This window comes from Culex pipiens, chromosome 2, assembly GCF_016801865.2.
Source record: "Culex pipiens pallens isolate TS chromosome 2, TS_CPP_V2, whole genome shotgun sequence".
Classification (NCBI taxonomy): Eukaryota; Metazoa; Arthropoda; class Insecta; order Diptera; family Culicidae; genus Culex; species Culex pipiens.
Genome location: NC_068938.1, coordinates 45,533,271 through 45,548,535, shown reverse-complemented (window position 1 = coordinate 45,548,535; position 15,265 = coordinate 45,533,271). Strand labels below are relative to the sequence as shown.

Here is a 15,265-nt window from a genome sequence, read left to right as displayed (position 1 = left end):
TTGGAAGAAACCGCAAAGTTTGTTTGCTGATTCTTAGGTTTTTATTTGATTTTCCTTTGGTGAACTGATTACATAAAATAAATGATAATCGTCTGGCAAAGAGATTTTTTTCATAAATGCAAATGATCAGTTTCAAACATTATTTAAAAAAAATGACTTTATGATGAAAGTCCTTCAATGAGTTTAATGACGCTTAAAGATAATTTCTTATCCCATCAATGATTCCAATCAAGTATTTCGAAAACAACCATTCGATCCATCAACCCTTTTCCTTGACGAAGTCGAAAAACTTTCCACTGATTGATAGAACCAGACACGGGTGATGCCACTCGCAAGCATCGAAACTTAATAATGTTTTGTTGAGCGGACTTCCCCACCTCAAACTGTTTGGCATAACTTTTTCGTCTCCCCCTTTGGAAGGTCGGGAAAAGTCGATGTAATGAAGCAATTTTTACGGTGAATGCCAAAATGAACAGCACTTTTCAATTTTCGTCTCGGGAAGTTTGAAGTTTAAGGACGACGACGTGACTACGGTACATTATCGAGGATCCGGGATCATCACGTTGATATATATTTTTCTCGTAATTTACTTTAGAAAAATAAACCCCACGTAGAGTGAAACGACCCTCTAGGGACTTGCGAACGCCAGATTAAAACTGGAAGGATAAATATGAGGCTAATCAACAGAAAGCTCCCCGCGGAATATCACTCCTCATTTCTCGGAACGTTACGGTTTTATGTAACTCTTCCTGGGTAAGGGCAGAGACGTACGTTTTTAATTTTTTCAAACACAAGAAGTATACCTCAGCTTAGAATTGTTGTCAATTGTTGAAAAAAGTTAAAAAATCTAAAAAATCAATATTGAATGTAAAATCACTCACATTTTTATGTTTAGATATAAGCCTTAAAAATCTTAGATATTTACACATTTAAACAAAACCTATGTGTGTTTTTTTTTGTTCAATGTAACAATTCCATCCATTTGGCTTAACATCCTAGGCACGCCACTGATCAATCCTAGGAAAACCCTGAAAGATGCTGGCTCTCTCCAAATTCAATCAAAATTCATTTCACTCGTCGTTGGTTGGTTTGGTTGCTACATTCCGCAATCAATCAAGTAGTCGTTTTTTCCGCGTTTTTTTCCTCCGGTTCCGCCAAGGATTCCGAAAGCATTTCGTCAGTTGTGTGCTATCTTGTGACAACGACCATTTAGTACTTTTCGAGAAAATCGATGTTTAAAGTTTGTTGGTAAATAATTTCAAAACTTTGAATGATAGAGCCAAACTTTTTTAAAGAATCGGTTCGTATACTATCGCTTAACAAACGCTCCAAGTTTCAACTGATTTGGCTACACCAGTTAAATAATACAGAAAATTATGTAATCAAAAATCGGAAAATCACGTGTCACAAGTGTGTTTCGAAAGTAAAATTGTACTACGTGTCACAAGTGTGCACTGAATTCCCATACAAACTAAAATAAGCTCAAATCAATAGTTTAACCGACTTAATCAGTATATTCTCAAAGACAAAAGATTGCATTGCTTTTAGAAAGTGTGTATCAACATAAATTTGTGAAAAACAAGAAAAAATTTCCACATTTTCCAACAACATGTATGACGTGTCACAAGTGTGCACGATCATTTTGATGATAAATTGGTCTATGTCACAAGTGTGTATTGCGATATCTGGGAAACGGAAGCGAATTTCCAAAATCGGGTTAAATCATCTTGTAGTGTTTGTTAAGTATAGCAAAACGTCTTCATTAACTCATGTTCGACCAAAATGGTCTATGTCACAAGATAGCACACAGCTGACGATTTGTGAGCGCGAATTAGGTAACTTTATCACGTGCCTCCCCACAGGCGGTCGATCTAACCCCACCCCCGCTTATGATTATTTATCGAAACATCTCAGCATAGCTCGCAGCAGCAAATCAACTCGATGGTGGTTGAGAGAGCAAAAACGAGCTGTTTACCAAATTTTCACTCCTTTTCCAAACCTTGGAAAATTCCATCGCAAAGTCTAATAAAATCAAGCACTTTGAGGAATGTTAAGGCGAAAATGTGCCCCCACCCCAGGCGCAATCCTTGGTAGGTACCTAGTTTGGTACCCTTTTCAGGTCGGCCAGCAAAAAGGATTCTTCTTGGAATTTCACTTAACCTTTTGGAACTCAATCACCCGAATCCGTGGCCGGGATATGGACGGTGGGTCGGGTTGGGAGTTCGAACGGTTTCTTGGAAAACTTGTTGCAAATTAAAACGTATCAATCAGTGCCTGATTTCGGTAAACAGGCTCATCGGTTGAATAACTGTGGAGAGGCCTAAAAGTTGGGTGACCTTTGCATATTCAAAAAAATCCTTGTCACTTAGGTATTTAGACAACTTTTAAAGCATTGACTATATTAACTTATATTTTTTAATTACTTAAAAAAAAAACTAAATTTATTATTTACATCCTGTTGAAAACCCAAATCGATTACAAATGTATCACATCATTGTCACAGTAATGTTTCTGCGAAAAAAATAACGATAGTTAAATTCAAGAACACTTGCTTAGGACTTAAAAGTGTAAAAATTATTTTTTTTACAAAAGGTTTTCATGAGGTTTGTAACTGCAATCAATGTTTTATGTAAACTATAATTATCGTGCATCTTGTTGCATGCCAACTCCGGCAATTAAATTTCAGAGCTATGCTATCTGTGATATACAATGGCTTCTTTGGTCTTTTCTTATCCACAATGAAAAATTTAAATAACATTTTTTAAGATATCGTTTTGAAACATATTTTTTTTCAGTTTTTATTGTTGCTTTTACTATTTTTTAAAAACAAGTTCATTAATTGTAGTCATTAGTTAATGATTCAATCACTACCATTATTTTCCTAGCAAAGAAAAAAAAATACTTCCCTGGTGATATTATGACAAATTCTACAAGTTACAAGTTTGGTGCAGAATTCCCATTTTATTGTTAAATTTTGAAAATCAGCATTATTAAATAGTTGATATAGATGTCACGAATCATTTATTTTAGGAAACAATTTCTACAGGTTGTTCAAGAGAGCACATGTTGATTGTTAAGTGTAATAAGGAGAAATTCAAAATGAATATCAAGTATCGTTGAGCATGATATCAGCTTCCACAATTCTAAAAATTAAAAAATTTATGCACAATCGAAGGTAAAAATTGAATTCATTGAGCATACGATTGCATAGATCAGGGGTGCCCAATCTTTTGGCCCTGCGGGCCAGATCTGATTTTTCTGAAGCAGTGGCCGGAGCTAATATTTAATAAAAGATAATAAAGCAAACACATTTTTTTTTAATTTTTTTATGATAAGGTTCTTTTTAAGTAAATAAATAAAAGAAGTAGGGTTGCAAATAAGATTCATATATCTTGATTTTTAGAATGAAAAACAAAAATAACTTGCAAAAATGTATTTTTTGAATTATTCTAATTTTTGTTTGTTTAAAATTGTATAGTTACTGTTTTTGACAAAATACCTTGATATAATTTTGGTATGAAAAAAAAAATTCAAATTTCAATGCTCGTTGCAATTTATTTTAAGTTTGATTTCCTCAACACTACAATAGAAAAAAATATATGAGACATGATAAAATTTATTCAAACGAAATTTTGATTCGAATATCCTTAAAAAAAACTTTTTACATTGTTGTGCACCTTTATTCAAATATTTAAAAATGATTGTAAACACACACAAAATTTCAAACGTGTAAAAAATATATATTTAATCATTTTCAATTCGTTATTCTTTTAAATTCAAAGTTTATAAAAAAAAAATATTTTTTGCTCCAAAATTTCTTGACTTATTGTCTGAAACATTTTTGAATATTCTTAAAATATTTGCAGCGATCTTTTTTCAGTATGAATAATTTGCTTTTTTAAGCTTAAAAAAAACACTTCATCACTAAAAATGCATTAGTTTTTGCTTACCTATTTATTTAAAAAATAGAAAAAAACTTTTTTTTAAGTAAAGACAGTTAAACATGAAAGAAATCTAAATTAATGAAAGGGATAAATAGTCATCATTATCCATGGTTAAAAACACGAGTCGATATTTAGTTGTTTTTGATAATGGGAAACTTAAATGATTCATGAGATTAACAATAAACAAAAATTCGAATGCCAAAAGTTCAAAAAACAAAAGATCAAATGTACCTACAGAAGGTTAAAGGTTTAAAGTTAACAAAAGGTCGAATAAACTAATTGCTTTTATCATGATAAATTCAAGAGAAAAAGTCTAACTTAAAATATTTTTTTCAAGAGTTGTCTATTCATTCAAACAAATCACAAACATAAACAAAATTTTTGTTAGTTTGATAATTTTTTTCCAAAAACGTCACAGTCGATTATTCGAAACTCGTTAAACTCGAATTTGTCTTGAGAAATATGAAAATACTTCGGATAAAATGTTCTGAAAATGTTCAAATATTGTTTAAAGGAATAAGGTTTAAGTAAGGTTTTTAGAAAGTTTTGTGGCTGGTTTTAAAAATTGAAAATATTTTTTTTTTCGAATGGTTGGAAAAATTGGATCAAATAAGGCAAGCTAAACAACCCTACAGAAAAAAAATCCGGTAACATTTGTTCGAAAATGATCAAATTTTCACTTTTCTGAAAATTGCCATATAAAATCCGCTTTTCGGGTTAACTATTTTTTGACAGCTGAAAACCTCGGCTTACCTAATTTAGTTTCAACACCTTGCACTAAAAATTTAAAAATTGATTAGAAGAGAATTAAATATTTCCAGAATCCTGCACAGCTAAAAAAAGTAGTAATCCAGCTGCGTGTAAAAGGCCTGGGTGTAAAATAAATTTTGCATTATTTTATTGAAATTTGTGTAAAATTACATCCTGACATATGTAGCCCATCAGTATGGGAAACCTACTTGACCGAAATGTCAAGCTCATATATGCGTTTATCCTTACAGCTTTTCATCGGTCTGATGGCCGAGTGTGCTAAGGCGCCAGTCTTTACTGTTGGTGCTGAGTTTGAATCCCGTCAGTTTCAATTTTTTTTTTGTGTTTGCAAAAATTGTACATGCAGTGTGTAATATTAAGTGTTTATTTTGACGAAGGTGATGTGCATGCTTTTGCATGCGATTTTACCATCGGATTTTTAGTTGTGTGTGTTCCAAGATTGACAGTTCACAAAAGTGATGCCAAAATCAACCATTAATCAAATATGCAATAAGGGTAATTCTCTACCAACTCACACGAAATCGGGAAAAGTTGCCCCGACCCCTCTTCGATTTGCGTGAAACCTTGTTCTAAGGCGTAACTTTTGTCCCTGATCACGAATCCGAGGTCCGTTTTTTGATATCTCGTGACGGAGGGGTGGTACGACCCCTTCCATTTTTGAACATGCGAAAAAAGATGTGTTTTTCAATAATTTGTAGCCTGAAACGGTGATGAGATAGAAATTTGGTGTCAAAGGGACTTTTATGTAAAATTAGACGCCCGACTTGATGGCGTACTCAGAATTCCGAAAAAACGTACTTTTCATCAAAAAAAACACTAAACACGTTTTAAACACTCTGCCATTTTCCGTTATTCAACTGTAAATAAAATTGGAACATGTCATTTTAAGGGAAATTTAATATACTTGTCGAATTTACATTAACCCAGAAGGGTCATTTATTATTTAAAGCAATTTTTTTAATTTTAAAATTTCGTGTTTTTTTTAACTTAGAAGGGTTATTTTTACAGTGTAACAATGATCTACAAAGTTGTAGAGCAGACAATTACTAAAATTTTGATATATAAACATTAGGATTGTCCAATTCCGGGCTTTCTCGGGGCTTAATTCCAAATTTGAGCTCATTCTGACCACGGGAACCCTTCTCTCTAATCGTTTGAAGTTTGCATGGGAAAATCGTCAAAATGTATGGAGAAAAGCAACTGTTTCAGATTTTTACCTGTGGAAGGCGCAATAGTCGTCCAATCTTTATCAATTCTCAGATGTAGGACCTTCATCAAGTTTAAAAGATTTTTAGCTGAAAAGTTATTAGCTTCCGAAAAAGACAATTTTTGCGCAGACGGCTCTGAGGGATTACCTAGAAACAATAATTTTTAAATGCACGTGTGTGCTCGCTTGCCTGCCTGTCTGCCTGGCAGTGTGCCTGTTATGTTGAGCCGGCCGCGCAAAAATGGTCCTTTTCGGAAGCTAAAAATATGGTGTCTTCGGGAAAGTTGTTCTAAATTTAATGAAGGTCCTACATCTGAAAATTGATAAAGATTGGACGACTATTGCGCCCTCCTTTTGATACTAAATTGCCAACCTTTTCAAGCTGCAAATTATTCAAAAACACGTTGAATGAACGAAAATGAAAGGGATCGTATAGCCTCGTTTTATTTTATCTTAAAGACCAAATCACAATACTCAAGTGTGTGTACTTTTAGGACAATCAACTTAACCGCTTCAACGATCCGTGTAAAAGGCCAAGGTAGACAAAACAAACCTTCCTTAAATCGACCGTGGCGAACCATTTCTTCCAGATCAGATCGGAGTCTGCAGACTCAGAGGTCAAGGGGCACATTCATCCATCGTCGTCAATGCAGTCTAGCCGGCCGTTCGTTGGGCGTCATTAGGTTTCGTTGTTTAATGACCAGAAACTTAGTGCTTCGTTTCGTGAAGATGTGATATTGAACTTGGGAAAAGAGTTTTAATTGGTTTTGCATTACAATATTTAGTTTATTGGTCAAATACTGTGATTCTTAAGTAATTCTGTACTTGTTACATTAATGAATAATAAATTAATGATTGGTTCCGGAAATATATTAAAACTCTGACATTCAATTTTTAGTTTTTTTTTTTACAAAGTAACACGAATATATTAGAACACTAAAAGTTAAACTCGCTGACTCGATTATTCCTAAACCTTGAAAGTGGTAATTCTAACTTGATTCAACGTATCTTTCCTGTCTTAGTCGTGAATCATTAAGTACTCTTCGCTATGGCACCTCTCTTATCGTTGTAACATTTTGGCACTCTAAAAGATAAATCTTTTCAATCATTTTAATTGACAAAGGTTCGTTATCCTTTCCGCACTAATCTATCCGGTAATGAAGACCTGCTTTTCGGAGTTGCGTTTCCCAAGTTACGAACAGTTACGTTGAATAATCTAAATAATTCATCAGTTGAAAGCTCGTGAACTCCTAAGGTTGACGTAAACTGTTGAATCTGATTACGACTCGAGATTTGAAAAGGTGAAATCATCGATTAATCTTCACTGGGGTGGAACGCCGTAATACAACTCTCAAACAAAGCTCTCCTGCCGCTCCTGCTGGTCCAAAATGACGACCGCCCCGTTCGGCTGCCGTTCGATCGTAAGCCGCGTAACATGCTGCTGGTTCACCGGAACAACCGACATGGTGGCCACCCTTCCTTCCGCTGACCCAGTTGGCCTCAAGCCCTCGTTAAGCTTCCGGTTCAACGCGGCGATATCCCGGAAGGTGGTGCTGCCGCTGCGGTCGATTGTCCGCTCGACACGACCGAAAACGGGCCCCACGACCCCCTCGAGCAGGTCCCCGCCGATGGTTCCGCTGGCCACCAGCCGGGACAGCACGTGCAGGATGTTCCGGATGGTTTTGCGCGTGGCCTCGACGTGGCTACTGGACTGGCTGGTGGTGTTTTGGCGTTGGCTTTCCTGGAATCGCTGCTGGAATGTGGTCGCCAGGAAGAGGACCAGGGGCCGGGTCGCCAGGTGGGGGTGGGACTTTTTGTTGGACGACATGTTGTACAACATCGAGGTGATTTGTTCCTGGAATTGGGAAGGAAAGAGAAAAATTAGTTACTTCAAGTTCAAAAGGTTTCCAATCGAAATGTGTCACTTCCGAAGTCTATTTCAGAACAATAAAGTCATTCTGGTGCACTTCATTTGTCAACAAAAAGTAAAAATTGCTGAGCCATCTCAACAAAAAAAGAACCCAAATTTTTCTGCTGACAAACGGAAGCAATCTCGTCGAATTTTGCCCTATTGCTGTTTGGTACAGATTCTCCAACAACGAAAGGAAGCCCTCCTCCCATGTTGTGACTATTTGCATGAGGAAGTTACAAAAGTGCTCAAGTGTAGCAGCTATTGTTCTTTTTATCGAGGAAAAATCGGCGACAGTCACCAACATCGTCGTCGTCGGAGATGATGATAGGAAATTTCCCCAGAAATCGATCAATCGTGTGAGGAGGGTTAGAGGATGCGAGGTGGACGTTGGCGTTAAGTGTTCAAAAATTTATAACTAGATAAAAAAAAATACTATTAATTTGGACAAAGGATAGTATTGATTTCGGTCAACAAAAGACTTTTATTTGGAAAGATTTCCTCAAAGTTTTGAAATTTTAAATTTCAGTAACTCTCAAAAGCTAAAGGACACTAACAATATTTGAAAAAAGCTCCACTTTAAATCTCACAAGAGCCCACGACAATTTTGTGTGACTGACGACAGTAGTGAATTGAGTCCGCTCCTTTCACCATAACGTAAAGTTACGTTTGTCAAAGTTTACAACCGTGTGTGAGTGTGAAGCAAACCCGGAGCTGGTTCTGTTCGGAAAAGAGCTTCCGCTTTTCGTTGCCAGGACTCTGTTTGTTGGTTCACCCGGAAAGGCAAAGCTTTCGATTGAACGCCTCGCTGGCTGGGTTCGACAAAAGGAACACAGAAAGTACATTCGGAAGTGAGCACATGTTGGTGTGGTTGTGCTTTGGTGTCGCATGTGGGCTTTTTAACGTTTTGAGAAAAACGCATTGTAGTATTTATACGATTGTTTTTGGTTTTAATTTTGCCGTACTATACTGCACGATCTACAAAAGTTTTGTTCGACTTGTTTCGAGAAATCATGAAGAACAACAAGAAACGTTAACAGCTATTGGGCACTCAAGAGTGGCAAATCCGCCCTCACCGAACAAAATGTATCACAAATGGCAATATTATTCTGAGCCTGGTGGTAGGATGCAATTTTTTAAATGATTTATGTTTTTTGCGGAATAAATGATCCTTAAAGGACATAAGTTGATGCAAAAAAACATTACAAATAAGACGTTTTTCACTAAATTTGGTCAATCATCATGTGGCAGCAAAGCACGATCACCTCGACTCATGAATTGTGAGTATAGAGACGTTTGAAGTGTGAAAAGGTGTTTTGTGGGATGAACACGGCACTTATGCTATGGCTTTGAATTTGTGTGACTGGTGAAATGTAAGCATGAGGAAGTGAATTTGGAACTTGCTTTCTGGAAGGATTTCTGGAAGAAATGTTTACTAAAATGTACTTAAAGAGGTTTAGGTTTAGTCAAACCATTTTTTTTTCTTTTTTGGTGAACCGTGTTGAACAAATATTTTTAATTTTTAATATTTTTTGGTAATTTTTCTATCAAATTTGCCGAAGTTCACGGAATATGCTCACCATAAATTTGTTTTTAATATTCTCAAAAGCGTTTTTACTTTTGAGAAGATTTAATATCTTTTCACAGAAATCCGTTTTAAAGATTTCCATTTCCAGACAAGTCTCCATACAGTTTTGAGGACTGGTCATACAAAGTGGGTATGTACATGTATGATCTGTATCTTGAGAGGGGATTTTCTTATCTTTCTTGGGCAAAGTTGTAGGTTTTGATTAGGACTTTTCGGAAAAAGGGATTACGGAAAAAAATCCGACGTTTTTTTATTTAACTTTTTATCTTTAAAAGTTTTATTTCCAAAACACGTTTTTTTCAACTGTCAAATTGTTTTGATATGTTGAAGGGGATGGTGCAAAAGCTGGTTTGGTAAATATTTTTGAACAAATTGTGTTTTTTGAAAAAATTGAAAACTTGAACAAAAAAACATCAAAAATCATTTTCTGAAGCTTAATCAAATTTTCTATCGAAATGTTTTCAAGTTATTGCTACTTTAAGTATGTTTTTTTTGCACTTTAAAAAATCGTCTAGAAAGAAAAGCACCCCTGAAAAATATTTGAAGAGCTGAGAAAATTTCCTACAATTTTCCCTCTGAGACTTTGAAAATCGAGAAATTCGTTTATGTAATACAACTTCACACAGAGTTCAAATCAATGAATATGAGTTTTTCTTAGTTTTACTTAAATATCATGTAATTTTCAACTGACAATATCTCTTAAACTATTGATCAGATTTTCAATGTTGAAAAACGAAACTTTTATGAAATTTTCTGAACATTTCAATAAACATTATTTCAAGATTTTAAAATCAAGCTTTGCTTTTGAAAATGTTTTTAAATAGATAATTTTCCTCATTTCATAGGTCAGACCAAATTAAACAAAAATAATTTAATTTTTTTGTTCAAGTTTTCGATATTTTCAAAAAACACGATTTTTTCATAAATTCATATCTACAAAACCATGTTTTGCAACATCAAACGCTTTGGCTCAGAAGATGTCTTTTTTAGTCCCCTAAAACATATCAATAATTTTCGAAAATTGGAAAGTGCGTATTTTGGGAATTTATTTTTTAGTGATTATTTACAAAATAAATAAATAAAATCGGATTTTTTTCCGTGAACCTGTGTTTTCGAAAAGTCCTAATCATAACCTACAACTTTGCCGAAGACACCTAATCGATCAGAAAATCCCTTCTCAAAATTATCCATAAAGTACTATTAAAAATAAAAATAAAGATTTGAAGATTTGAAGATTTGAAGATTTGAAGATTTGAAGATTTGAAGATTTGAAGATTTGAAGATTTGAAGATTTGAAGATTTAAAGATTTGAAGATTTGAAGATTTGAAGATTTGAAGATTTGAAGATTTGAAGATTTGAAGATTTGAAGATTTGAAGATTTGAAGATTTGAAGATTTGAAGATTTGAAGATTTGAAGATTTGAAGATTTGAAGATTTGAAGATTTGAAGATTTGAAGATTTGAAGATTTGAAGATTTGAAGATTTGAAGATTTGAAGATTTGAAGATTTGAAGATTTGAAGATTTGAATATTTGAAGATTTGAAGATTTGAAGATTTGAAGATTTGAAGATTTGAAGATTTGAAGATTTGAAGATTTGAAGATTTGAAGATTTGAAGATTTGAAGATTTGAAGATTTGAAGATTTGAAGATTTAAAGATTTGAAGATTTGAATGTTTGAAAATTTCCTGCTGCATTAAAAATGTTTGTTTTTAGAATTTGATTTAAATTTCACAATTTTTTTTTCAAAATTTTGAAAAATCACGTTCAGATGGTAGACAAAAAAATCATGGCAATATTTTTAACTCTAAAAATGTGTCCAATTTGTCCATTTTGCGGTGAGATACCACTTTGTCAAGCTCTTTTTTTTTGCAAAATCTTGACGGATTGTGTAATAAGTTTGTGCTCATTTTTTGTGATTTAGATTTCTTTAATAAACATTGTTTGATATCATAAAAAATGAAATATTTTTTTATGCTGTCCAACGTGGAGGCGTCTAAAATGGAAAAAAAGCATCAATCCCTTCAAAACCTCATCGCAAAAAAACGCTTCCCACGCGCTTCTACGTCCGGAACCACTTACTGATCCAGAGGAAAAACCCGGGAGACATTTTTCAATCATCATCAACGCACGCGGCAGTTCCATCAAATCGATCCCAAACCACCACCGGAGAAGGAAAGAGTAGCTTCCGTGCAATTCAACGTCAATCACTTTTCCTAGTTTCGGGGGTAGGGAAAGCAAAAATGGTCACTATTTTTTGCAACTCCATCGAACAAGAAGGATGGCAATTTTTCACGACCAGTTAGGCCTTGTACTGGGCAGGTGCACTGAAAAAAAATAATAATACTTTTTTTCATAAATTTTAATAAAAATTTAGAAGATAAACATGAATATTTTTCTAAATAAAAATGACTTTACCAAAAACCACTTCGTTTAAAAAAGAAACTTTTTTCAGTGCAGTATTCCGACAGCAAATTCATTTTCCCACAAGAGTGGGATTAATTTTGGCCATAAAACTGTCTCCTCGGTGAATAGGGATCGTTTTCCTCTGGGAGAAATTCGGGCAGGTCTTGCGTAGCTCTATAGTGCGACGACGTCAGTCAATGCAAGTGGATGCAATCATTTTTCCCTCGAATTCACTTGTCGTTTGGCGTCAGTCAACTGACGTGGAGGCATCTCTGGATTGAAACTGAACGATGCGTCATTTGTCCCGGGATAGGTTTGAAGGTTACGGAGAAGTTCGAGTTATGACTTCAGGGCTACGAAACTATCAATTTGATGTTTGTAACTATTCAATTCAATCTTATGGAGAGATTTGTGCCTTTGAATAAGTGATCAGAACGGAAAATTAACCATTGATTCCAAAAAAATACTTACGAAAAGGAAAATTGACGCGCTGGGTCCCCGCCGGTCGGCGGCCAGCCGCAGCTTGAGGGCGGTCTCGTGGGCCATCAGGGCGTACACCGAGGTCACCTCGATCCGGGTCAGGTTGTTCAGGCAGGCCGAGCACAGCAGCAGCGTTTGGCAGCAGGTCGTCTTTTCGACGATTTCTAGAAGGAATTAGAATGGGAAAATTAGTTTTCTATTTTTGGGAACAAAGACAAAATTGTCTGGAAATGTGGCAATTTCAGAAGGATCAGCCAGTGAGTGTCAAGAAGTGGCAATTTTTCTGTAGGACGAACAATTCCTAGAAAAGTTGGTGGCTGACGGACGATGCCACGAAGACGTGATAATAACCGTAATATCAAGAAGGATGAGGGCCCGTGATGGAACAATGGATAAGATGACAGTTTAAAGGCAACAACTTGGAGAGGAAATGAAAAGTTAAAGTGGCACTCAGTGCGCAGCGGTGTTTAAAGAAAAGATGAAAAACCAATTGAGATGAATGCTGTCTGATTAAAAGTTTACAACAGTGCTTGAAAAGTTAAGAGAGTCAGAATATTTCAAGTGTATTCTTCTTAAACTGATAACATAATTTCGAAACAATTATGGAAATAATTATCTTATTTAAATGCGATTTTACAAACTGAAAATTTCATATTTTTTGACATTTAAAAAACTAAATGTTGATTGAAGTTCTCATGATATTTTTCTTAAAGTAAACCTGCTCCAACATGGAGCTTTTTTTCACGACCTCAACTGTAACAACCTCCAGGAAACTTTTCACGCACTTGCTGTTCATTGCCTTAATCGTCTTCGCAACGTCGTCACCGTCTTCCATTGTCAGTCCATAATTGCTTTCGGCATAAAATTTTATTGACTCTCCTCTAGATATGAGGTGGAGGGGCGATACTTTGATAAAGAACATCAGATAGACCACCCTCTGACGGTTTTAATACTCTCTGCTCACCACAACCAGTAATTAAAATTGACTACGCAGCAATTACGCAGTTAATCCCTCAAAGCACGGTTGGAGGTCTACTTGAAGTCTAATTAAGATGTAGATGACAAACTTACCCGTCACGGCTTCCACGATCGCGTGCACGTGCTGCCTCAACCCGTCGATCCGGTGATCCTCACCGTGCCACGGTGCCGTAATCTGGGTCAACACGGACACCGCTTCCCGAAACTCGGGCTCACTTCGCTGATAAGACTTTTGATCGGCCAGGATGTCGCGTAGAATTTCAACCCCGTCGGCCTTCTCCAGCTGTCGAATGGTTTCCGAGGTGGAGCAGACCGTTGCAAGGGCTCGCAGTGCGAGCGCACGGATCGAGGAGAACTTGGACTCGATGCAGACAATCAGCAGGGCTCGAACGGTTCCGTTTGAGATGAAGGCGTCGTTGAGGGACGCGAGTCCTTGGTAGTCGAGGTTGGAGAGTGTGGCGACGTAGCTGAGGTTTGACCGGAGCATGAGATCGCACCTGGAGTCCTCGATCGCGTCCACGATCACCTTGACGAGGTTCTTGAAGATGAGTCGGGTCGTGATCAGGAAGTATCGCTTGATGATCTGAATCTCCTCTTCGACTGATCGATGGTCGAAGTCTTCACCGTTGGCGGCTGCGATCCTCAGATCGGTAGCCATGTCCACCAGGGATTGAGTGTTCTCCTTGAACTTTTTAAAGTCCGTCTTGTCCTTTCCGAAGTAGTCGTTGCACTTCTGCTTCTGCACAAACTCGTAGATGTTGGCGGCTAGGCTCTGCACTAGCGGAGCAGCCGCAGCGTAGATCTCCTTCTCGTCGTCCTCGTCCTCTTCGTCAAGCTGCTGCTGGTAGCGCTTGATCGAGGCGAACACCTTCTCGACCTTCTCGAACTCACCCTGCAGCGCAACGACCTTGGTTTGGAGGTGTCGGATTAGTTTGACCGCGGTAGCAGACGTCATTTTCAGGTTCCGGGCTGCTTCTACACTGATCGACTTGGTCTGCAGGATGGACATGACTTCGCTTTGGTAGGACATCCGCATGCAGTCCAGCCAGGACTGGACAGCTGGGGTGTGACCGTTTAGGAGGGGATTTTCGTACTGGGTGAAGTTCAGATCGTTGCCGGTGGACAGCCGGTTGGTGTGATCGAGATCTGGCTCTTCGTAGAAGTTGTCGATCAGTTTGGTGGGACGGAGCTTGACTGCGCTTCGCTGCGTTCTCGAGGGAGTCGGGGGCAGGGATCGGTAGAACTTTGGTTGGTACATGATCGGAGTGGAGGTTCCATTGGGGTAGAGCTCCGCATAGGTAGGCAGCTCCTTATCCCTCGTCGGGACTTCCTCAGCCTGCCCAAACACAACCGTCTCGTTGTTGTACTCACCCTTCGGCGTCTTCAACGCCGCCAAGCTGACATCCCCGGACAGCGTCTGGCTCAGCATGTTGGACAGCTCGCTGCTATCGAGCGAGATCATCTCCTCCTCGGAGTCTCGCAACGCCTGGTTGAGGTTCCGCTTGACCCGGAGGCACTTGGTGAGGACACGGCCGCGCTTCAGCGAGCTTCCGCTGCTGCGCGCCGGACAATGGCACAACGACTGGGACGTCAGGGACGATGGTCCCGAGCTGTCCAGCTGACTAGCGTCCAGGGGTGACGTATTGTTGAAGGTAAGGCTGTCGATCTTGGTGATCAGATCGACGCTTGGGACGGGCGAGCTTGGCTCGCTGTACGATATCCGACGAACCGTCAGCTCGTTACGGGCTGGCTCTGGAGGTGGTGGCCTCCTGATCACTGTTGGAGGAGTCGGTGCTTCACTGCCGATCGATGGAGATCGCTGAAACAACTGCTCGTTGATCGTTCGCTTTGGCGTCAACTTCTCCGGTGACGACTTGTTCTCGTTGCAGCTTCGACCGCTACTGTTGGTACTGCTGCTGTTGATCGATGGCATGTTCGGGGATCCTTCCGTGTCGGAGAATCCGGAATCCTGGAACAAAAAAA

The 15,265-nt window shown here is 37.8% G+C and overlaps 2 protein-coding genes across 5 annotated transcripts in view; one reads left to right on the top strand and one right to left on the bottom strand.

Annotated features, from left to right (window-relative positions):
• LOC120430668 (trissin receptor-like) overlaps positions 1–15,265 on the top strand; it is a 429,039-nt gene that overhangs the window by 166,393 nt on the left and 247,381 nt on the right. The window lies entirely within an intron of this gene.
• The window catches only part of LOC120416773 (uncharacterized), a 79,320-nt gene continuing 70,732 nt past the window's right edge, over positions 6,678–15,265 (bottom strand). For all 4 annotated transcript variants that reach the window (XM_039578635.2, XM_052707997.1, XM_039578636.2 and 1 more), the window contains 3 exons: positions 13,376–15,251; positions 12,296–12,468; positions 6,678–7,777 (listed from right to left, as the gene is read on the bottom strand). In XM_039578635.2, coding sequence (XP_039434569.1) covers positions 7,274–7,777; positions 12,296–12,468; positions 13,376–15,251 — 2,553 coding nt within the window. In that variant the 3' untranslated portion in view covers positions 6,678–7,273. The remainder of the gene's footprint in view (positions 7,778–12,295; positions 12,469–13,375; positions 15,252–15,265) is intronic.